The 25207-nt window shown below is 39.5% G+C and overlaps 1 protein-coding gene across 1 annotated transcript in view; it reads right to left on the bottom strand.

Annotated features, from left to right (window-relative positions):
• Window positions 1–24370, bottom strand: part of CDK15 (cyclin dependent kinase 15) — a 91153-nt gene extending 66783 nt beyond the window's left edge. The window contains exons 1-7 of the mRNA XM_052635654.1: window positions 24248–24370; window positions 23386–23535; window positions 23090–23184; window positions 13509–13588; window positions 8152–8246; window positions 6961–7023; window positions 1302–1425 (exon numbers count right to left, since the gene is read on the bottom strand). Of these exons, the coding sequence (XP_052491614.1) occupies window positions 1302–1425; window positions 6961–7023; window positions 8152–8246; window positions 13509–13588; window positions 23090–23184; window positions 23386–23535; window positions 24248–24370 (730 nt within the window). The remainder of the gene's footprint in view (window positions 1–1301; window positions 1426–6960; window positions 7024–8151; window positions 8247–13508; window positions 13589–23089; window positions 23185–23385; window positions 23536–24247) is intronic.
• Between the last annotated feature and the right edge of the window lie 837 nt (window positions 24371–25207).

Below are 25207 nucleotides of genomic sequence, written 5' to 3'. Positions count from 1 at the left end.
CTTGTTTACACCTCTGTAATTGGAGGTTTCTGTAACAGCAAGGGAAGATCAATTCGTGACTAATGTGACCACCCTCCATTTCTGCAGTTCAGGAATCCCCAGTTTAGTAGACAAAGAGTAGAGACTGTTAATCCACATTAGCTAGTTTGGCAGGAACTTAGATGAGTCATTCTCAACTGCTCCTCTGCAAAACAGTACATGTATCAGTTAACTATTTATCTCACAGAATCACATGATCTATAGCAATATGAAATCTCAATAGATGAGTGAGTTTACTCTCGTAGGGAATTTGATAAGCGAATGTCTGTTACATGCTTACTGCAGTTATAGCAGCGTCATTTGACATCTGCCAAACAGAGAAGAGGGTCTTCTCAGCTTATATGGAACCAGTTTTTCAACAAAAATTTATTGAGCACCTGTGATGGTGCCAGGCCCTAGGGATATAATGAGAAGCAAAAATGGAACCAGGCTGCCCTCATAACACTTATAGTCTAGTGGAGGAGACAAAACCATCATATAAGTACATATGTATGTGCATATGTATAAACAATGATAACTGCTAAAGTGGAAAGATAGTGACACTCAGGGTAAATCTGCATCACTCTGATGGGAATGAAAGCCTCAGGTACCTGGTGGCTCAGTGGTAAAGAATTGGCATGCAATGCAGAAGACTAGAAAGAAATGGCTTTGGTCTGAGGGTCAGGAAGATCCCCCGGAGTAGGTAATGGCAACCCACTCCCGTATTCTTGCCTGGAGAATTCCATGGACAGAGAAGCTTGGCAGGGTACAGTCCGTAGGGTCAAAAAAGTTGGACAGGACTAAGCGACTGAACACACACACATACACACACCATACAGTCCCACCTGTATAGAGACATAGGTGTGCTGGAACCTCCATTCTAGTAAGAGTCCAGCCTACGGTCTGGGGGTGACCTCTTTATCTGGTCATCCTGGGATAACTTTGATCTAGTCTGATGGAATTTGTACATCCACCCAGATTTAGGGAAACCTAAGAAGTACCATTCACTCTACAAAAGTCTCTGCATCAAAAACAGCAGTGAGGTAATAGGGGTGCCCCCATTTTAGGATCTGATTAGACTGAGGCTTGATGGAACCCTGAGAAGCGATCAGTCTCTCTCAGTTTCTTGCCTCACAGTTACTGTATGGTTGTTTGATATCCTCAAAAAATGTCATGTTCCCTGGTCCCCACTTTTCAAAGTCCAGGCCTTTTTGACGCTTTAAACACATGCACACAAAAGCATCATTGTTCATAGCCTAGAAAGAGACTCGGGGGTGACTTACCAAAATCAGCCAGTTTGAGCTCTCCCAGGTGACTGATGAGTAAGTTCTGAGGTTTCAGGTCCCTGTGAAGAACATGTTGGTGGTGGATGTATGCCAGGCCCCGCAAAAGTTGAAACATGAAAAGCTGGAAGGAATGAACACCTTATCTAAGCAGATTTGAGCCACTATGTGTTGATTTCTCCTCTAAATCAAAACCAGTCATCTGAAAGAATATAGTAAAAGTGTCTCTTAAGAGACCAAAAAAAAAAAAAAAAAAAAAAAAGATTTTACATTCAAACAGGAAAAAAAAGGACAAGAAAAGTCAAATAAGTAGACCATGTCCTAAACAAAGGGATTCTGGTTTTTCCTAACATCTCATTTCTTTGATACTGAAGGAATTACCCTTCCTTAAAAATCTAAACTGAAACTTTGAAGTTTCCTTTGGAACACTAGTTATTGATTTAGATGTGAAAGATTTAATTTTTTTCCCACCAATGAACTTGGCATACAAGATCAAAGTTGACCTGGAAATGATATTCTAAGGTTTACAACTGCTTAAGTTTTCCAGGCTCTCTGATATAAAACCCTTTTAAAAACAGAACACAGGGAGACCAGACTGGGAAGTATATCCTTAGATGGTGTTAGGAAATAAAGGAACCATTATCTTTTTAAACATATTTTTAAAGTCTTAAGTTCAAAGTGAAAACAAGGGAAATACACAGTATAGATTCAGAGGGAAAAGACACCAAAATAAATTAGACCAAGAAAAAAATCGAAAGAGAATAAGGAATAAATAGTAGAGAGAAGAAAAAAAAAAAAAAAAAAGAAGGAGGAAGCAAAAGGAAAAATACATCCTGGATCCAAATTTTAAAACATTGCTGGTGATTACAAGGTACAGAAACCAAAGACATTAGTAGATTCCCACCAATATAGAAGCCTAAGGGAAAAAAAGAGAATGATTAGTATTCTAAGTGTCTTTTGCTATTTTCCAGTGCAACTGGCAACTGAGAATGCAAACACCAACGTTGGTGTTTACAAAGACTTATGCCAACTGAGAACATGTTCTAGCAGTTTTGAAAAGAAAGAGCCAGCCCCAGCATTTCTGGGACATGAACCTAATAGAAGACACAAAGTTGTGCAGATAAATTCACTTTTTCCATGACATCTTGGAAACTAGGAACTTCAGAGATGCTTTTATAGAATCTGTAATGACCTAACAAAGACTTGGACACATTGGAATCAAGTTGATATGCGCCATGGTCTGAGCAAAGCAAGATCCTGGAGAGTTTGCCTCCCATGGCACAGTTGTGGCCGTGTGAGCTCTATGCAGGTCCCATATCAAGGCCCCCAAACCATTTAAGAATGTGTTTACATGTTGGTATAGGATTTTTGTGCCTTGACAGTTGAGTGACGGTAAAAATGAATAACAAGTGGATAAAAAGTGAATGGTAAAAATGAATAACAGTGTGTGTGTTTGAAGTACCAGGAAGAAAGAGAAAGAACTGGGACGAGGAAGACTCATAGAACCAGCAAACATCTGAAGTAGGAGCCTCAAGAGAATTTTAACATTCTTAAATGGCTTGGAGACCTTGATATGGGACCTGTATGGAGCCCACACAGCCACAGCTGTGCCGTGGGAGGCAAACTCCCCAGGATCCTGCTTTTCTCAGAACAGACCCTGGTGCTCATCAACTTGATTCCACTGTGTCCACCCTCATGTAAAAACCCTTGTCCTTGGATTTCCATGCCATCTTTCTCTACCCCTCTTCTCGCTGTCATCCACATAACTCCTACCACTCTCCATCATTCACTCAAGACTTGGACACCTGGATCACAGCTGTTGTTCCCTTGACATCAGTGCTCACGTGAATATGTCCAGCCGACCTCCACACTCCAACTCCTGCTTCTCCAACCCACTTTAGCCCCTTGCTGTCATGGTCACACACTGGGTCCCACCATCATATAGAACTGTTTGTCCTCTGAAATGTGAAATTCCTCCCCCTACAAAATGGTTTCTGCTACGATCTCTTTATTCATCATGTTTTCACGGTGCTCACCAGTGTCTTTTTAAAATATTCATTTTTTTGGCTGTGCCAGGTCATAGTTGAGGCATGCAGGATCTTCAATCATTGCTGTGATGTTTGAAATTTAGTTGCAGTATGTGTAAACTAGATCCCTGAAAGGGATCAAACCTGATCCCCCAGCATTGAGAGCTTGGAATCTTAGCCACTGGACCACTAGGGAAGTCCCACCAATATCCTTTGCTACAAAAATCCAATGGATGTCTTTCACTCCTTCACTTCACAGGATCTGGCTTTGTTGCTTCTGTCTTCCTTCCTGATGCTCTTTCCCCCACTTGGTACCAAAATCTCTAATTTTTCTCCTACTTCTCTGACTGTACTTTCCATAGGCTCCACTTTCTCTACTGATATCTAATATGGTGATATTCCTTAGGGCTCCATCGTTGACCTTCTCTTATCACCTTACATGCTCGTCTTACCCATCTTATCCACTAACAGTGCTTCAATTAACAACTGTATTCTGATAATTTGAAAGTCTTTAGCTTCACTTCAGATCTCTTTCCTGAACTGTTGGACCCATATAGTCTGAAGTTCACCTGGACATCCCATAACATCTCAAACCCAGTATGCCAGAACTTAACTAGAAAAAGCACTGCTGATGCTTCTATCTCCCAACAATTCTGGTGAAGTAATCAGTTGCCCATATGCCCACTTTCTTCTACCACCAATTCACATCTACACCACTGCTGTCCTCACGTCCTAGCCGAACCCTTCTTTGTTGTTGTTTTCCACAGTCCTTTCCATTCGTACCTTCACTCTCCTAATTTAGGCCTTTATCACTTCTGACCTAGAACCTTGCCATTCAAAGTTTAGTCCTCAACCAGCAGCATCTGTATCACTTTGGAGTATGTTAGAAATGCAGACCTCGAGCTTTGAATCAGACTTACTGAGTCAGACCCCCAGGTCATTAGTGTGCTCACTGAAGCTTGAGAAGCACTGGGCTAGCCCACATTGACAAACTCCTAACTGAAATCCTTGACTCCAGTTGCCTCTCTTTAATCTATCCCACAGACCACAATTACATAAATTTCCTTCTGATCATGCCATTCTTTTTCAATCAAGCCCCTTTAATGACTCTACTGTCTAAGAAATAAAGTCCATATCTTAGAAAGTAAGGCTCTCAGCCACATACCCAATCTACTCCCTCAGACTCATGTACTCCATGTCACTAAGACAGTATCTGTTTCAGGCCGACAGGACCAGAGATTCAGGATGGCACTAGTGGAAAAGAACCTCAACCAAGAATCTCTCTGAGCAATGGCAAAAGCTGGTTTTATAACTTCAGGAAAAGTATTTCTTTTCAAACTTGAATTCTAATTCTGCAAAATAAGGAAGTTAGACCAACCCAGTGTTTTAAGGGTTTTTTTTTTTTCCTTACTGCATTGCACAATAAGAAATAGATATGCTTCCAGTTTCCACATTCATACATAGATATAAGCATAGTTTCTAATGGAAAAGAAGCTGCACAAAATAAAACTTGTTCTTACTAAGTGTTGCATACTATAATATTTTCTATTCCTTTCTCAAGAGGGTTTCTCAGGTAGCACTAGTGGAAAAGAGCCTGCCTGCCAATGAGGGAGACATAAGAGATGCAGGTTTGATCTGTGGGTCAGGAAGATCCCTTTGAGGAGGGCATGACAACCCACACCAGTGTTCTTGCCTGGAGAATCCCATTGGCAGAGGAGCCTGGTGGCTACAGTCCATAGGGTCACAAAGAGTAGGACATGACTGAATCAATTTAGTACACAGATACACATTCCCTTCTCACCCATTCCATTAAAAAAAAAAAAGCTGGTTGCTGATTACCAGTTGATTTCATAACCCACTAATGGACTAGCACCTGGAGAGTGAAAAACACTATATCCCTTCGACCCCAACAGTCTGTGTGACTTTGGGATCTTCTTCCTTGAACACACCCTCTACTTCCCTGCTCTGAACCTTCGCTGAAAACATTCCTTCCTCCTCTAGCATCTTCCCCTAATCCAACCTCTGAAAAGCATTGCAGCTTGTAAGGTCTGGCTTTTCAAAACCTCTAAAAATGAGAAGATATCTTTTACTTCCTTGCACATCTACAACATTAGATCTTATTTCTTACTTGATATTATTCACAAATGTCCTGGAATAGTGGTGGTGTATACGTCTTACCTATTTTTGACTCTACATCCTTTGAGGATAGGAATCACGTCTTCTACTTCTTTCCATCCTGCCAGACACTTAGCATAGTGCTTGCTACAAGAGTCCCTCAAGTCTGAAATGTTCTATCTTTCACACAGTTACTCTTTTTCCAACTGTTCTATTTAATCAAACCTCTGATTCCTTGACTCTCCTGCTCTCTCCCTAGCTATCAGTAACCTGCCCGGCTTCACTTCCTTCCCTCAGATTGGACTCAGTTTAGAAGCCCCTGACCATCCCTTTAGCCTCTCTCTTGATAGTCTCCAAATATGTGGCCCAACATGCCTGGCACAGCCCCAATGTCTCAATCAGTCCAACTTTCTACTTTCTCTGCTCCTCTATTTGAACTAAGTGCTGCCATTAAAAAAAATAAAAAATAAATCCCACGATCATGCAGATAATTTAATAGATTCCATCCTCATCAGAGTCCTTAACACACTACTAGACATTCCTTTTTGGTCCCCCTAGTTAGTTTTCTATTTTAGTTTCCTCTAAGTATTTTTAAATGTTTTCATTCTCTTCAAAACCCTGTCTTCAAACTTTCCTTTCCCCTTGTCTCCATGACTGGAGTCCCCTATGAGTCCTCATAGTGTTCCTAACTAACATGGCCATAGCCCCTGTCACCTTGCTTCTCACTACCTATCTAAGTCCATATATCTTTCTGGGCTTCAGCTCATTGAAAATAAGAAACACAACCTTTTCATTACTGAAACCTTAGGATTTAATATGATACTGAGTACTCAAATATATCTTGAATGAATGAATAAATGAACACATAAATATTAGTTAAATGAATGGGTACATCATATATAAATCTCATATGGTTATGTTACGGGCCAATCAATTAATGCCAATAAAACCTTAGAGAATGAAAAATATGACATACAAATGGTTTCTAAAATTTATAAGAGATGTGGAATTATAGCTAGTTAAGAGTTTAACATTATTTCTATTCCAATAACTGGAAAAATGGAAGTCGGTCCCACATGTAATAGGATCTTATAGAACAGGCAGAAAGATAACTGATAAAGAACCAATCAAGGTAGTTTGCTAGTTCTAGTTGGGAACTTCAAGTGCAACATGAACTTTATCACAGAGCACAGTAGTCTGCTATGAAGAAAGTATTTATTTTATGATAGCTTAACTTCACTTCTTTCCTTTTGAGGCAGTTCTTTTAAATTGGGTTATACTTCTAAAGACACATTTGCTTGATGGTGATGACTGACAGGGTTAGGTTGCCCAGAAAGCAGCTGGACTTTGCTCCATATCTTGAGGGCAGATTTTTTTTTTTTTTAACTTTTCTCTAGAATATCAATGGTGTCCATCTTCTTACCTAGTATCATGGGCTTTCAGTTTGTGATGGCAGTCTGTTTCAGAATTCTGCTGTGGGCAAGCCAGAGGGGAGTCCCAGCCCTCAAAGTACTTACCCTGACATTATGAGGATGAAGCCCTCCTGGGTGCTGAGACATATACTGAGCCAGGTCTGTGTGCTACACGAAACGGTGGAGAGAGTAACGTTTAGTGCTTGGGCAGTGTCACAAAGCAGACCGCAGACTTGACTCTCAGAGGTATTACAAAGTTCAGAATTTTCGAGAATAACGTGCAAAAGGTACACAACTACACAACCAGGTTTTCTGAGACACCACTGTTAAAGTCAAACGCAGTGTGTCTTTCTAATTAGCTGCTCTTAGAAGGAACCCTGTTTCTTGACACAAGAGAGGCTCATTTTTTTATTTTTTATTATTTTTTAAAAATTATGAAAGTATGATAACACATTTATAGGAGACTTGGAAAGTAAAGAACAAAGTTACATATAGTTCCACTATATATTATAATTTTTTAAAGTAGATAAATTAAGATTTTTAGTTGGAGTTTCAATATCATACTCAAAAATTAATAGAATGAATATACTGAGAAGTCGTAGGATATAGTAGACCTGATAAGCACTGTCAACTGATTCAACATAATTAAGATTTATACAATTTTCACACACCAGTAGGATACAAATTCTATTCAAATCTCCATAGACTGTAAACTGGAGACACTGGAACATATCCAGGAATGTAAAACAATGTGTAAAAATTTCATGGTCTAAAGGTATTGAAATCATACAAGAGAGGTTCATTTTAAATGACTCCACTGAACACAATGATGTAGGGATATTTGTACTCTCCAAGTGTCCTGAAAAGCAAGTCAGGTACAAATACTTTATGCTTTCTTTCTATGGCTTTTATCTTTCAAAAATACAAAATGATTTATTCTTTAGTAAACTTGTATGGAGTTTTTTAAAACCCTGTGGTTTATGTCATTATTGTCAGTGAAAAAAATTGCGGTCTCTCCTCACATAGTGACTAAAACTGGATTAAAAAATAAGTGCAAAAGTTTTATTTAGGAGGCAAATTTGCAATGTTCATTCTTGCTGGTGAGAGGGGGAAAAGGGCAACAAAAATAGTGGGTAAAAAAGCGTAAGAACAGTAGTGAAATTTCCAATAATGAAAATTTTCAGGACACTTTTCACATGGTTATGAAAGTTCTGTCATGCCATAAAATATTAACAGATTCATCATACAAGCACCAGGCTTTTCTCTTACACTTTGTAAAATGCTGGGACAACTCACCACATATTCAAATACGAATGTCAGTTTCTCTTTGGTGTGTATTATGTCATGCAGCAGCACAATGTTGGCATGTTTCAAACCCTTCAGGAGTGAAGCTAGAAAAATTAAACAAAAATTTAATTAAATCATTGACCATGAAAGTACTACTTTAAAAATATCAAGCACTATTTGTTTTTTAAACATTTCAAGTCAAGTATTCTGATTTTTCAAGCCTGTAAAAAACTTGTTGTGAAATAATATTTAAAACTATTTTACAACTTCATTATTTAGTAAATGGTCAGTCACTGCATTTACATAACTTATTTTTCTTACAGTCCAGAGAGGCTGCAAAAACAAAAAAGATTCCATTTACCCAGTCAATTTCACCTAAGTACTCAGAGCACTTTGAACATGCCTTTCTCTGGAAAGCTTATCAACTCTGCTTCAGAGCTACAGGAGAGGAAGCCTGGAGAGATAAAGACCATTGGAGGAGCAGGGAAAGGGATGTTCTGCCTTCTAGAGCAAGACTTTGCAAGATGTGACCATACTCTAAAATTCAAAGTCCCACAGGAGGTCAGCAGAGCCTGTGGATGTGATTGATGGAGGGCAGGGATAAGAGCATGGGATGAAGGACTGCTGAAGCATAATACAGAGAGTGGAGGGGATTTTCATTTCACAATGGGAGAATTGAAAACCTGTGGAAAGGAGGAAATTCAGTTTAAAAAGAGGAGAAAGCCAAACCTGGGGAGCCCAGATGAGTGGGAAGGGCTGAGGACTGGCTCTTGTATCTTCAATAACAGGTTATTATTAGGTCACTAAGGGCCCCTCTGGGCTTCTCTGGTAGCTCAACTGGTAAAGAATCTGCCTGCAATGCCGGAGACCCTGGTTTGATTCCTGGGTCGGGAAGATCTCCTAGAGAAAGGATAGGCTACCACTCCAGTATTCTTGGGCTTCCCTGGTGGCTCAGATGGTAAAAAATCTGCCTGTAATTAGGGAGACCTGGGTTCGATCCCTGGGTTGGAAAGATCCCCTGGAGGAGGGCATGGCAACCCATTCCAGTATTCTTGCCTGGAGAATCCCCATGGATAGAGGAGCCTGGCAGGCTATAGTCCATGGGGTTGCAAAGAGTCAGTCATGGCTAAGCAACTAAGCATCACTGACTCAATGGACATGAGTTTGAGCAAGCTTCAGGAGATGGTGATGGACAGGGAAGCCTGGCATGCTGCAGTCCGTGGGGTCACAAAGAGTCGGACACGACTGAGTGAACAAAAACAGCGCTTCACTCTATCACCTTGTCTATTTTTGGCTTTTTCTTATATATGGACTGAAAATAATTACTCTGTAATGTTTTCTACTAGAGAATGATATTAAAAGATTCTCAGCTGAAGCCATTTTCTAACTTAAAGATTTGGAATCATAGTGCTACACTACTACTACTACTACTGTTAAGTCGCTTCCGTCGTGTCCGACTCTGTGTGACCCCAGAGACGGCAGCCCACCAGGCTCCCCCGTCCTTGGGATTCTCCAGGCAAGAACGCTGGAGTGGGTTGCCATTTCCTTCTCCAATGCAAGAAAGTGAAAAGTGAAAGGGAAGTCGCTCAGTCGTGTCTGACTCTTCGTGACCCCATGGACTGCAGCACACCAGGCTCCTCCGTCCATGGGATTTTCCAGGCAAGAGTACTGGAGTGGGGTGCCACTGCCTTCTCCGTATAGTGCTATAGAGTATATGAAAGAATCAGAATTGATAAATATACAATATTGTATATTTTCTTTAAAGTGTTTCTCTTGCATTTACTTAACATTTATACAACATGCTTCATAAAAATAGATTTCTATTTTTATTTTTACTTTTGCAAAAGGAAAAAATGCCTGAGTTAAGGATTTCTAACTTTACAGTAATAAAGTAGAAAGGCTTTAGAATAGAATAGAATGGATTTGAATATGTAATGCCTGATTACTAGCTCTGTGACCTCTGACCAGTTATCTAACCTCTCTGAAGTTCAAACTCCTTCATCACTATAACAAAAATCACACTTTATCAACTAGAGTTGATGTAAAGTTTCAAAAAAAAGATTGAGGTGGGGGGAAGATTATTATGTGCCCAGTCCTCAAAGAAGATTAGTTCTGTGAATGCTTCCTAATGAATCCCGCTAATGGGTTGAGGGTCCTGGAAGTGCTTTTTAAACAAAGTTTCTATTTTTATAGAAAGATATTTAAAATAATGTACATTATTAAGACATTGATATATAGGTTAATAAAACTAGGGAACATCTTATATAAAAACATCATATTAGCCTATCCTAATGAAAGTGTTATCTCCTAGTTGCAAAAACAAACACTTAAAATACAGAGCCCATTGGGAAAGATTCTGTAAGTTTCAATGAAGGTGTCTAATCTTTTTCACTAGCAGAGGAATAAGGATGGGCAATATGCCTATTGTGTCCACTGTTGTGTATATAGCAGTCAGCAAAATACCTGGCCATAGTAGGTGCTCAATGAATACTTGTGGAATGAATGTAGGGAGAGTGTATGGATTTTGACTCAGATTTTGCTTGACTCGCAGCTCTGTACTGGAATTGTAATAATATCTACCTCCAAAGGACTGAAAGAGGTTAACACATAAAAAATATCTGGCGCATGTATTAAGGTATATTGCTCTTAGTGCTGTGCATACTTTTGCTAATTTCATTATATTACATGTTACAAGCAAATAATATTCCAAATGACCAGATTAATAAATTGCCACATGCTTTCTACTATACATACAGAGACTGCACATATAGTAAAATCCTACTCAATGAATCTTTGGCTGATACAGCATTAGAGCAGCCAAACTGTTCAGGAAAACTAATTCCTACTTCAAGGCTTTTTAGAGAAGTCTGCATTGCTCATTTAGTTTTTCTGCATGTGGCTTTCGGTTGCCTTTTTAGCTAGTGACCCTGGATTTTAACTAATGAACTCCAGCTGTTCTTCTTTTGCCTTCCAGCCCTTCTCATTTAACCTCCTGTCTCCCTGGCCTCACATCCGTAAAGTTCTTACAGGAAAAATGGGACAGTGCCAAAGTTTTCAAATGAGGCCTTCTGTCTTCTTGAAGAGAGAGGGCTCCTCTATCAAGGGCTCCCAGCATTTACACTGGTGGAAAAAGAAACATGCGTTGTTGGAAACTGGATGCCTAACAACCTCCAGTGTGTCAAAAAAATCCTTTTGTGGTTTTTCTTATTTAACAAGCAAAGCATTCAGTAAGGTAAGTCCATAAAACAAACCAAGAAAGTCCACAGTTGAATACTAAATGTAATTGCAAACACCTGTGATGGAGAGGCAATTTCTCAGTAAATAAGAAATACAAGAAACATTTAGCATACAGAACAATGCAGATCCAGCATTTCTGAACCATGCTGAGAACCATCTGTTAGCAAAACCGGCAAAGTTTTCACTCTTAAAAGTCAAATGTCAACCTGAAAAAAACTTGGCTGTGGAGAAAATCTGAGCAAGGCAGGCCCGTAGCAACAGGCAAGCACACCTCGCAAAGGAAACACTGAGAAGAGGGCGAACCTGGGCCTAGAGACCCACGCCTGATGCTGGCCACCTGGGGATGTCTACTATGCTCGGAAATGCTCCCTAGCCTGTCCACACATCTCTTTCTAAATCTGATCATCCTTTCATGGGGACCACTAATATGCCCATCAGTAAATACAGCGTCCATTATATTAAACACTTAAAAACACGCTTTCCTCCAGAATGCACCTGATCCTATCAGGTTGAAGCCCCAGCTAACCAGATAGCCATTTGGTCCTTCTACTGAAATTCAGAATGACATATTTCCCAGGGGCTCTGGAAGGCTTTTGAAAATGGCATCAAATTCAGTTATAAACTCATTTTCTGAATTGCTTTTCCCAAGCCTGTTTGCATGACCCATCCTCCAAGCTCACTTCAAAATCTATTGACTCAATTAGCCATACTGAGACTGATTGGTTCTCACCTCAGTTTACAAGGTCTTTTTTTACCTTCATTATAACACTGCTTACAACCTGAACCATCTGCTCGATTACAACTGAAAAGATATATAGCAAAGATCAGATCTTTCTTCTCATCTTTCACAGCGCCCTGCAGTATGCTTTGTGTACAGTATGTGCTCCATAAAAAAAGGGAAGATGAAGTTGTTAAAAGGGGACAAGAAAGACCACAGAGGAGCCATTTCTCTGGGTTTTCGATGAAAAGGATAGTAATTCTATTATAATTTTATTTCAAATGGCTCATGTAAGAAGGCTAATAAGTTGCATTTTAATGATTTATCTTCACTGTACTGGCTTCTTGATTTTTAAATTATAAATTTTTAGTTATCTTGATAGTGAATGAGACATCACTAAGAGAAAGGAGCAAAAAGATAAAGATATTTGCCAACATGCTGAACTCTGAAGATGAACCCTGTGATTATTGTTTCATATGCATATTGTCACTTAACTTTCATAATAACTCAAAGAAATAGGTATTGGAGATCAAACCAGTCAATCCTATAGGAAATCATACCTGAATATTCATTGGAAGGACTGATGCTGAAGCTGAAGCTCCAATACTTTGGCCACCTGATGGGAAGAGTCAACTCATTGGAAAAGACCCTGATGCTGGGAAAGATTGAGGGCAGGAGAAGGGGATGACAGAGGACGTGATGGTTGGATTCCATCACTGAGTCAATTGAGAGGAGTTTGAGCAAACTCCGGGAGATGGTGAAGGACAGGGAAGCCTGGCGTGCTGCAGTCCCCGGGATCACAGAGTCAGACATGATTGAGAGACTGAACAGCAAATCCTCTTTCTGCAATAGACGTCTTAAATAGGAAAAGTAATCTACCCATGGTCACAGCACAAGTATTCTGTAGATCTCTGAGATTCAAGCCCAAGTCCTGCTGACACCAGACTTCTCATCTACTTGCTCTACCACCTGAGGTTCAGAGAAAATATAGGCACAACACTAAAAATACATGCTTTTCCAGAGAGATTTTCAAATACTATCTAAAGAACTTACTTTCAGGTAAGCTGCTTACTAAGGATTTGTAAGTATATTAATTTTCTTCTTTGTATGGATATTTCTAGGGTTATGTAGATATGGCCTTAGCATGCAGCATGGAACCAATCTCACAGATGATATTTAGTAAATACTCACTGAGTTCATAGTTTGGGTCAATTAATATAATAGTTTTGAATTCTAATTTCTTCAACAGTAAGTAATAAAATGATTTGGAAAACTGGTGTGAAGAATAAAATCACAATTATAACATTACTTCTATAAATATCAAAAGCTAGATGCTGAATGGATAGATTCAATGTGATTTTATCGAATCAAAAACTTAAAACATCTCTTGGGTCCACTCTACTGTTCTTACCTTCCCGGATGGCTGTAAATGGGACTCCTTCCTCTGCATTCATACTGATGACTTTTAAAGCCACTAGTTGTCCATTTATCCTGGAAGAGTCAGGGGAAAGGGCACACATTTGTCGACATGGCTCATAGTAGCAATTTATACTAGAGATGGCTTAACAAAAGCAACTTTCCTTCAAATTTTATTCCAGCGTATAAAATGTACAATTTTCTCAAAATAAAAAGTTTTAAAAGTCATATGTATATATCAAACCATTGCTTTCTCTTTACCAAAGTGATATATATTCATTACAGAAATATGGAGAATACAGGAAAGCACAGAAGACAAACCCAACAAAGCCATCCTCCTGTTCCGATGTATATTGTTCCTGTTATTTACCATTGTGCACTGATTTGAGCCATCCTTATTTTTCATCCGAACTATTGTAATGAACTCCTAACAGCGTTTCTGCTTGTATGTTTATATCCCTACTATCTATTCCCAATGGTAGTCCAGGGACTCTTTTTAAAGTGAAAGTCAAAACAAATCACTTTTGTGCTCAAAACCCAACATTGTCTCCACATCTCATCCTGAATAAAAGACAAATTCTTACAGTCAGATCCTAGGTGCTACCTGACCTGCCCAGTCGCACCATTCTCTCTCTGTTCATCACCTCCTACTCTCCAGTTACTCATTGTTCTGTTTGCTGATGTGACTAAATGCCAGAAAACAGAGACGATGTTAATGCAAGTGTAACTATACTGTTTTTTTTTAATACAGTGGGTTTTATATCATATTATTAGTTTTTTTCCATTTAACTTCTAGTCATTCTTGTATTATGTGATATTTAATAATAACATTTTATCAGATACATATGTTACAATGTGTTTTGCCAGTTCCAAATATTTTAATATTTTCTCTAACTATTAAAAATACTATTATAAAAATACCCTGACAATCATATTTGTTTGTATTTGCACATAAGTCTTTTCACACAGCCTCTGTTATTTTTTCAGGGTTGAGATAGAATTGCTATATCAGAGTATGCAGCACACAAGTTTTTATTGTTTTGCACACATGTTCCCAAATTGGGTCACAGAGTGGTCGCATCACTAACTGGTCATGAGGCTGGCCATTCTAGCACCCACTCACTGACACCAGACAGATTCCTTGCTTTTCAGTGTTGTTGCTTCAATATTTCATTTTTTAGAACAGTTTTAGATTTACAGAAAAGTTGGGAAAATAGTACAAAAGTTTCCCATATACCTCACATCCATTTTCTTCTATTGTTATCGTACTTATATTAGTTATCATACATTTGTTGAATTAATGAGGCAATATTGATACATAATTATTAACTAAAGTCCATAATTTATTAGGAATTCTTTAGGGTTTTTTGCAGTAAAATTGTATTGCTTCTTGTGGCAGCTGCTGCTGCTGCTAAGTCGCTTCAGTCGTGTCCGACTCTGTGCGATCCCATAGACAGCAGCCCACCAGGCTCTGTCGTCCCTGGGATTCTCCAGGCAAGAACGCTGGAGTGGGTTGCCATTTCCTTCTCCGATGCGTGAAAGTGGAAAGTGAAAATTGAAAGTGAGGTTGTTCAGTCGTGTCCGACTCTTCGAGACCCCATGGACTGCAGCCCACCAGGCTCCTCCGTCCATGGGATTTTCCAGGCAAGAGTACTGGAGTGGGTTAAAGCTTGGGAGAGTATAACTAACTCAGTTGGTTAAGAATCCACCTAGAACGCAGGAGACCCTGGGTCGGGAAGATCCACTGGAGAAGGGATAGGCTACCCACTCCAGTATTATTGGGCTTGTTTTGTGGCTCAGCTGGTAAAGAATCCACCTGCAATGCGGGACACCCGAGTTTGATCCCTGGGTTGGTTGGGAAGGTTCCCTGGAGAAGGGAAAGGCTACCCGCTCCAGTATTCTGGCCTGGAGAAATGCAAAGGGGTCACAAAGAGTCCGACGCGACTGAACGACTTTCACTTTCACTTTTCAACATGACCTTGGGATTCCCTCATAGCTCAGTATTGCAGCATAGGCCTGCAATACAGGAGACCTGGATTTGATTCCTGGGTGGAAAAGATCTCCTGGAGAAGGAAATAGCAACTCACTCCAGTATTCTTGCCTGGAGAATCCTATGGACAGAGAAGCCTGGCAGGCTACAGTCCATGGGCTCGCAAGAGTCGAACACAACTTAACAACTAAGCCACCACCATAACATGATCATACATACGATAAGCCATGAGAATATCATACTCAGGATTTTTCCCAATAGTGTTAATTAACGAAGATTTTAATAATTCCAAGTAATGAAAGACATTGTTGTGTTAGTTACAATAGAAAAAAGAAAAAGAAATAACTGAAATGTTCAACATTAGAGAAACAGTTAAAAAATTTGTGGTACATCAGTATAGTAGAGCATTTTGCATTCATAACAAAAGTTAAGTCCAGAGGCATACAGAAAGAAACATGAGGCTTCCCTGGTGGCTCAGTGGTAAAGAATCTGCCTGCCAGTACAGGGGGAGATACAGGTTTGATTCCTGGGTCTGGGAAGATCCCACATGCCACAGAGCAACTAAGCCCATGCGCCACAACTACTGAGCCTGTGCTCTAGCACCTAGGAACCACAACTGCTGAGCTCACACCTCGCAACTGCGGAAGCCCGCACGCCCTAGAGCTCGTGCTCTGCAACAAGAGAGGCCCCTGCAACTAGAGGATAGTCCCTGCTAACCGCAACTCGAGGAAAGCCCACGCCGCAACAAGACTCAGTATGGCCAAAAATAAATTACATTTTAAAAAGCCATAAAGCTTAATGATAATATGAAAAATAGAATACACAATAGCAAGCACACCGTATTTGTAACTAAACGATCTATGTGCGTGTGGAAGACAAAATGCACGTGTGCATATTGCTATGATAAAGTGATGGAATGATTATACAGTAGATGGATTTTTAAGTTTTAAAAATTCATCTGCTGTTGCATATTGCTTATTAAAATAGCATTTACAAGTTTATTACAACTTTCCGATTTTATTTCAAAATGCTTTTATCACAGAAACTATTCTTTCTAGATATGTATAAATTTATGAACATCAATTTACCTCTCTTAGTCTTTTCAAAAATTGAGATATATAGCATTGCATATTCATATACAGTGTATATACATATAATCCTGTAAATTTAAGGCATGCAACAGGTTGATTTGATACATTTAGGTACTGAAATATGATTATCAAGGTCTCCTTAGTTTTTACCTGATGTCCTTTTTCTATTCTGTGATCTCATCTAAGACAAACATTGCATTTAGTTGTCATGTCTCTTTAGGCACCTCTTGGCTGTGACAATTTCCCAGACTTTCCTTGTTTTTGATGACACTGACAATTAAGAGGAGCACTGGTCAAGTATTTTGTAGGATGCCTCCTTACTGGGATTTTCTGATACTGTTCTTGTGATTAGGCCGTGGTCATGGGTTTGGTTTTGTCACATCATGTTAGGGTACATGCTGTCATCATAATACATGCCTTTTGATGTGGCCTTAATCACTTGTCTCAGGTAATATCTATCAGGTTTCTTTAGTTTATTCTCCCCCTAATCCCTTTCCATACTGTGTTTTGGGGGAATGTCACTCTCAGTAGCCCACACTTAAAGAGTAGAAAGTTATGCTCTGCCAGCTTGAAGGTAGAATAGTTACATAAATTATCTGGAAATTGCCTCTTCTCTCCCATTTATTAATTAACCACATTACTTCAAATCCCTTATGATTATACAGTGGAAGTGAGAAATAGATTTAAGGGCCTAGATCTGATAGATAGAGTGCCTGATGAACTATGGAATGAGGTTCGTGACATTGTACAGGAGACAGGTATCAAGACCATCCCCATGGAAAAGAAATGCAAAAAAGCAAAATGGCTGTCTGGGGAGGCCTTACAAATAGCTGTGAAAAGAAGAGAGGCGAAAAGCAAAGGAGAAAAGGAAAGATATAAGCATCTGAATGCAGAGTTCCAAAGAATAGCAAGAAGAGAAAAGAAAGCCTTCTTCAGTGATCAATGCAAAGAAATAGAGGAAAACAACAGAATGGGAAAGACTAGAGATCTCTTCAAGAAAATCAGAGATACCAAAGGAACATTTCATGCAAAGATGGGCTCGATAAAGGACAGAAATGGTCTGGACCTAACAAAAGCAGAAGATATTAAGAAGAGATGGCAAGAATACACAAAAGAACTATACAAAACAGATCTTCACGACCAAGATAATCATGATGATGTGATCACTCACCTAGAGCCAGACATCCTGGAATGTGAAGACAAGTGGGCCTTAGAAAGCATTACTATGAACAAAGCTAGTGGAGGTGATGGAATTCCAGTTGAGTTATCTCAAATCCTGAAAGATGATGCTGTGAAAGTGCTGCACTCAATATGCCAGCAAATTTGGAAAACTCAGCAGTGGCCACAGGACTGGAAAAGGTCAGTTTTCATTCCAATCCCAAAGAAAGGCAATGCCAAAGAATGCTCAAACTACCACACAATTGCACTCATCTCACATGCTAGTAAAGTAATGCTCAAAATTCTCCAAGCCAGGCTTCAGCAATACGTGAACCGTGAACGCCCTGATGTTCAAGCTGGTTTTAGAAAAGGCAGAGGAACCAGAGATCAAATTGCCAACATCCGCTGGATCATGGATAAAGCAAGAGAGTTCCAGAAAAACATCTATTTCTGCTTTATTGACTATGCCATAGCCTTTGACTATGTGGATCACAAGAAACTGGAAAATTCTGAAAGAGATGGGAATACCAGACCACCTAACCTGCCTCTTGAGAAATCTGTATGCAGGTCAGGAAGCAACAGTTAGAACTGGACATGGAACAACAGACTGGTTCCAAATAGGAAAAGGAGTATGTCAAGGCTGTATATTGTCACCCTGCTTATTTAACTTCTATGCAGAGTACATCATGAGAAACGCTGGACTGGAAGAAACACAAGCTGGAATCAAGATTGCCAGGAGAAATATCAATCACCTCAGATATGCAGATGACACCACCCTTTTGGCAGAAAGTGAAGAGGAACTAAAAAGCCTCTTGATGAGAGTGAAAGTGGAGAGCAAAAAAGTTGACTTGAAGCTCCACATTCAAAAAATGAAGATCATGGCATCTGGTCCCATCACTTCATTGGAAATAGATGGGAAACAGTGGAAACAGTGTCAGACTTTATTTTTTGCGGGGCTCCAAAATCATTGCAGATGGTGATTGCAGCCATGAAATTAGAAGACACTTACTGCTTGGAAGGAAAGTTATGACCAACCTAGATAGCATATTCAAAAGCAGAAACATTACTTTGCCAACAAAGGTCCATCTAGTCAACGCTATGGTTTTTCCAGTGGTCATGTATAGAGGTGAGAGTTGGACTGTGAAGAAAGCTGAGTGCTGAAGAATTGATGCTTTTGAACTGTGGTGTTGGAGAAGACTCTTGAGAGTCCCTTGGACTGCAAGGAGATCCAACCAGTCCATTCTAAAGGAGATCAGCCCTGGGCGTTCTTTGGAAGGAATGATGCTAAAGCTGAAACTCCAGTACTTTGGCCACCTCATGCGAAGAGTTGATTCATTGGAAAAGACTCTGATGCTGGGAGGGATTGGGGGCAGGAGGAAAAGGGGATGACCGAGGATAAGGTGGCTGGATGGCATCACCAACTCGATCGATGTGAGTGTGAGTGAACTCTGAGAGTTGGTGATGGACAGGGAGGCCTGGCGTGCTGCGATTCATGGGGTCGCAAAGAGTAGGACACGACAGAGCAACTGAACTGAACTGAGAACGTACTTGAATAGATGGGCCACCATGAACATGTCCTATCTTCCCTAACAGGTTCTGACTTAAGTGTTATGTACAGACAGACCTTTCCAGTCCAAAAGTTATATAGCTTTCCCTTGTTTATTCTTCTAGTTCTCCTATGTTTTCTTTTTCCACTCCTTTCAGTTCAGTTCAGTTTAGTCTCTCAGTCGTGTCCGACTCTTTGTGATCCCATGGACTGCCGCATGCCAGGCCTCCCTGTCCATCACCAACTCCTGGAGCTAGTTCAAACTCATGTCCATTGAGTTGGTGATGCCATCCAACCATCTCATCCTCTGTTGTCCCCTTCTCCTGCCTTCAATCTTTCCCAGCATCAGGGTCTTTTTCAGTGGGTCAGTTCTTCGCATCAGGTGGCCAAAGTGTTGGAGTTTCAGCTTCAGCGTCAGTCCTTCCAGTGAATATTCAGGACTGATTTCCTTTAGGATGGACTGGTTGTATCTCCTTGCAGTCCAAGAGGCTCTCAAGGGTCTTCTCCAAAACCACAGTTTAAAAGCATCAGTTCTTTGGCCCTCAGCTTTCTTTATAGTCCAACTCTCACATCCATACATGACTACTGGATAAACCATAGCTTTGACTAGACAGGCCTTTGTTTGCAAAGTAATGTCTCTGCTTTTTAATATGCTCTCTAGGATGGTCATAGCTTTTCTTCCAAGGAGCAAGTGTCTTTTAAATTTCATGGCTGCAGTCACCATCTGCAGTGATTTTGGAGTCCAAAAAAATAAAGTCTGTCACTGTTTCCACTGTTTCTCCATCTATTTGCCATGAAATGATGGGACCAGATGCCGTGATCTTCATTTTCTACACATTGAGTTTTAAGCCAAGTTTTTCACTCTCCTCTTTCATTGTCATCAAGTGGCTATTTAGTTCCTCTTCACTTTCTGCCATAAGGGTGGTGTCATCTGTGTATCTGAGGTGACTGATATTTCTCCTGGCAATCATGAGAACCCCATGAACAGTGACTGTATATTAGATCTTACTAATACTTGGATTTGTGACTCTTTGGGGCCTTACAAATCATATTTCTTTGATCTGTCTTTTCTTGTACTTGTGCTACACTATTTTAATTATTGTAGTGTTCGAACATATTTAGAATGCATTAAAATTCTAAATTATAGAATCATTAACATCTTTGTATTACTAGATTTTAAATCTAAATATCCTTACAGAGTCCCTGGAACGATCTACAAGACCGTACACAATGGCCCTACTGTATCTGAAACTCCTCCTGTCTTCAAGTCCTCCACCCACTGCCTCTAATGCCAGGCATGCTCCTGCCTCAGGGGTTTGCTGCTTACTGTTCCCGCTGCTTGAGGTCCTCTTCCACCACACACCCACGCAGTTCATGCCTCACCTTTGTCAGAATCTCTGTTCAAGTGTTCCCTTCTCAGTGAGCCCGCCTATCATCACTCTGTTTAAAATAGTAATTCACCACCCCATGCTGGCACTCCCTATTCCTCTTCCCTGTCTTATTCTTTTCTAGCATTTTCACTCTTTGACAAACTTGGTCAAAGAGTTTGTTTGTTTATTGCTTCTCTTATCATCACTAGAACATACACTCCGTACTTAGCACTTTTTTTCTTCAATGAATCCTTATTGGCTAAAATAGTGCCTGGCACATAGTAAGTAGGGCTTCCCTGGTAGCTCAGTGGTAAAGAATCCACCCTGCCAATGCAGGAGATGCTGATTTGATCCCTGGGTCAGGAAGATTCTCTGGAGAAAGAAATGGCAACCCACACTAGTATTCTTGCCTGGGTAATCCCATGGACAGAGGAGCCTGACAAGCTATAGTCTACGAGGTTGCAAAAGAAATGGACACAACTTACTAATTTAGTTGTAAGTTGGTTAAGTTGGTAAGTTGTGACTAACCAACAGCAACAACATAGTAAGTGCTTAATAAATACGAGTAGAATGAATCCCTTTCTGGCTTTTGCAAGTCTTTATATCCTTTAGTAAATCTTATATATAAATCCTGCCCATTTTTTAATGTTAATGACTTTTTATTGTTGCTATTTTAAGAATAATTTCCCCTAAAATATTTTCCATTAAATGCTTATTGCTAATACATAAGGCAATTGTTAATAAGTATATTTTGATTTTATAACTGATGACCTAGTTGGTCTATCTCACTATTTCAAGTTTCTTAGATGATTCTCTTTGGGTTTTTTAAGTAGACAATTCTATAATCCATAAAAATTATATTCAGTCTTTTTTCCTTGTTGCATTAGCTAGAATGCTTCTGATAATCTTTAACAATAGAAAATAATGGGCAGTCTTGCCCTACTCTAACTTAATGGTGATGTCACTAGTATTGAGCAAAGAAAAAGTATACAAGTTGTTGATCTGAAATTACATCATGATGGGTAATTATCATTCTATTCTTATTTTGTTCAGAGTTTAAAAACTAGTAATTGATGTTGAATTTATAAAATGCTTTCTTGACATCTATCTTTATGGTATGTTTTAACTTGTTTTAAATTATGAATATAACACTTTTATGGTAAGAAATACAGTGAAAAGTTTGAGCGATCTTCCTCCATTCCAGTTTCAACCACTAAAAGTAGCTACTTTCAATAGTCCCTTTTAGATTTTTCCAGATTCCTCTAAGCACACACAAATTTATACACGAACAGTGCTTTTTTTCCTAAATGAGATCATATTTTGTTCTGTAACTTGCTTTTCTTCATATATGTCTACCTTATACTCTAGATGTTTGCATACTATTTCACTGTGTAGTAATAATTTAGCCAGTCTTCCATTAATGGATATTAGTAACCAGGCTTTCACCCTTTCTATTATAAGTCTTGCTGCAATTAACATACTGTTACATACATCTCTGTAAACTTGGACAGAGTGTATATTTCTAGTGTATCTTTCATTCTGTTACTAGGATGAATCTTTTGAAGGAAATCTTCTATATTCTTAGTTCCTAAGATAGTCTATGGAAGTGAGTTAAATCTTGTTTCTACACAATATATTTAAAATGGTATCTCCTCCAAACTTGACTTTAACAAGTAAAAATAATACTACAATACCACAAGTATTAAGATACATAATAAACACTTAGTTTTGTAGTATTTATATTAAATTTTAAAAAATTAACATTAAACCACTTTGATCCATTATTTTTCTCCACTGGAGTAACGTAAATTAAGGAAATCAGACCTTCTTGACTATCCCACCTTGAAAAAGCAGTGAAGTTCATGACTCTCTCAAATAAGTTTAACATAGTTTTTATTAACCAAAATGGGTATTCACTTTCTGGATTAACAGTCTTTTTTATTCTCCAGCCATTTTTGTGTAATTTGCAAGTGTAGAAAACTCAGGATAAATCAATCTTTGCATACTAGGTCTTACTTTGTAGAAACCAACTTCAGTATCTTCTAAGAAGGCTTCTTCTACTTTGAAGAAGGAAGGAGCAAACTCACGGGTGTTAGTGAAACCCTTGTCGTGTTTCAGGAAGCATATGACACCTTATCCACTGTACTCCCCACCAAGTGATGGTCAGTAATTGAGAAAGTTTAATGTGAATTGACTCAAAAGGAGGAAAAGCTGATAAACATCTTAGTGGGCTGATTTTAATTGGGGCAAGGGAAGTCTGTCTTCTTTCAAGGCTACTTCAGTCATTATGTCGTTCCATATTGACAGTGGGGTCTTGTATAGGCCCTGAATTTCTACCATGTGTCAGCTGGCTTCATAATGTCAAATCCTGGGGGTGAAATCCTCATCTCTAAAGTCTCTCCCAGCTAATGAGTCACTTACCTGCTAATCCCTTTGTAAACTGTTGCATAAGAACCTTCACCCAGCTTCTCCAAGTTCAAGTAAGATGAAGCTGCCCCAAAGGGGAGGCTCTTCCTCTGCATAAGGGGAGTGAGGAGTGAGGAGGCGGGAGAGAAAAGAGCATTTTTTTAGTGCTGACTTTTCCCCCCAGAGAAATTAGACAACGTTGCAGAATGTGCTTGGGAAGGACTGCTCAGTAATTGTCTTGAAAAAAGGGCCAGCCTTCCTAGACAAGTACACATTAAATTCCTGTTGATCAACATCAGCTGCTTACTCACCCACTGAAAACCTTGCCTCAGATCCTCTTCCTGAAAAGAATCGCTGTTACTCCGTGGCCTTTTACTCTTGAACTTCCGGGCATGCACAGCCTGAAGTCCCCTGAGGTGAAATGAAGTCATGGAACATGATGCTCCTTTTAGGTCTGTTAGCTAGAGAAAAAGGAAAGTGCACGAATAAAATTTATGCAAAGTCAAGACAACGGCTAGCATAAACCACTTTTTCTTTATTTGCCTGATGTTAACTCTTCAAATGTTTTCTAAGCTTCCCACACTTCCAAAATGTACCTTTCTTAAACATCAGTTCCTTTAAAAAAACAAAAAACCCATAATGATATCAGCTGCTAAAACACAACATTCTTTCTTTACCTAAAAATCTATCATTAGACACTTAGGTTAACCTAAATTTCTCTGATGGATGGGTTCCAATTTTTCTGTTAAATCTAGACTTTTCTTTTTCTTGTCCCTTTAATTTACCTCTTTAGGGGAATAACTTTCCTGTACAGCATTGCTGATAGCCATGAGCTAATTACTGAAATTTTTAATCCATAGGATACCAAATACTGCAGCTTGTTTTTTGAGGTTCAGCTCGCTAATTTAGTACTTCAGAGATTTCAAGAGAATAACTTTCTTGACTGCAAGGCAAGTGAATTTTGTTCAGCCCAAAGCATAGTGTTATTTTTCCCTTTTGGCTTAAAAGAAAATCCCCAAATTTGATAACAACAGCCACACATTCTTTGTGACTTTAATAGAATTTTCTTTTTATTGCCTTAGTCCTAATGCAGGAAAAGCAGACCCTGCTACAGAAAGGGAGCCTCTGAACTCTGTTTATCAGTAGAGAGAGATGCTCCTGGGATATGAATACCTCGATCGCAGCCTCCGTCATCACAGGCGCGCTCCTCTGACAGCTGTGTGTGTTGCCTCCCTCCCAACAGCGATGGCAGCTGCATCCAGGCTGCAAAGCCTTTGCACACAGCTCTTGACCCATAATCTTCTAGGTTCAAGGAGAGCACCGGCACTTGAGCCTCTCTCGCTCTGCCTCTCCTGTCCTTGTTCACTCCCTTTTTTGCCAGAGGTCAGCAGTGTGGGAGCTTTCATATGACTCACATGAGGGCTGTCTGGAGCAGCCTCATGACTTCAGCAGTTTTCCTTGATCAGCTAGAGAGTATACCTCAGAAAGGCAGCCGCCTGCATTCATATGTGCACAATGGACACCAAGACAGCTAACGTTAGATAGAATAAACTTTGACACAACTCAAGTTCTTCCAGCCATAAGTTAGTGCCACTGATATACACCTTTTTAATGAATTTGCATTGCTTTATCCATATTACTGAAGGTATTTATTAGATTTTCCTGGACATGTTGAGGAATTTTTTCTCCCTGCCTTTTATGTGAAGGTATTTTGTTTTTAAGACTACAGAATAAATTTGCAACCTAACCAACTTTTAGTAGTCAAAGAAACCACAGGACCCTAGGACAGAAGGAGAGCTGAAAATACCTACTCCATCTCTTTGCCTTCAAGTAACAGTGTAACTAATAGTCCCAGAGGGGTACCCGTTCATTCACTGATTCAAAAGCTATCTAGTGAGCACCTGTGCTCTTCTTAACAATGTTATCCAAGATTGGAGAGACAGGAGTTTGCAAGAAATATTTTCTCTCCCTCTCTCCTTCCCTCTCCCAGCCTCCTTCTTTCCACATAAACGTAACTAACATTTATGAGTTCCAGAAAAACATCTATTTCTGCTTTATTGACTATGCCAAAGCCTTTGACTGTGTGGATCACAAGAAACTATGGAAAATTCTGAAAGAGAAAGGAATACCAGA

Source organism: Budorcas taxicolor, chromosome 2, assembly GCF_023091745.1.
Source record: "Budorcas taxicolor isolate Tak-1 chromosome 2, Takin1.1, whole genome shotgun sequence".
Classification (NCBI taxonomy): domain Eukaryota; kingdom Metazoa; phylum Chordata; class Mammalia; order Artiodactyla; family Bovidae; genus Budorcas; species Budorcas taxicolor.
This window is presented reverse-complemented; position numbering and strand designations above follow the sequence as displayed.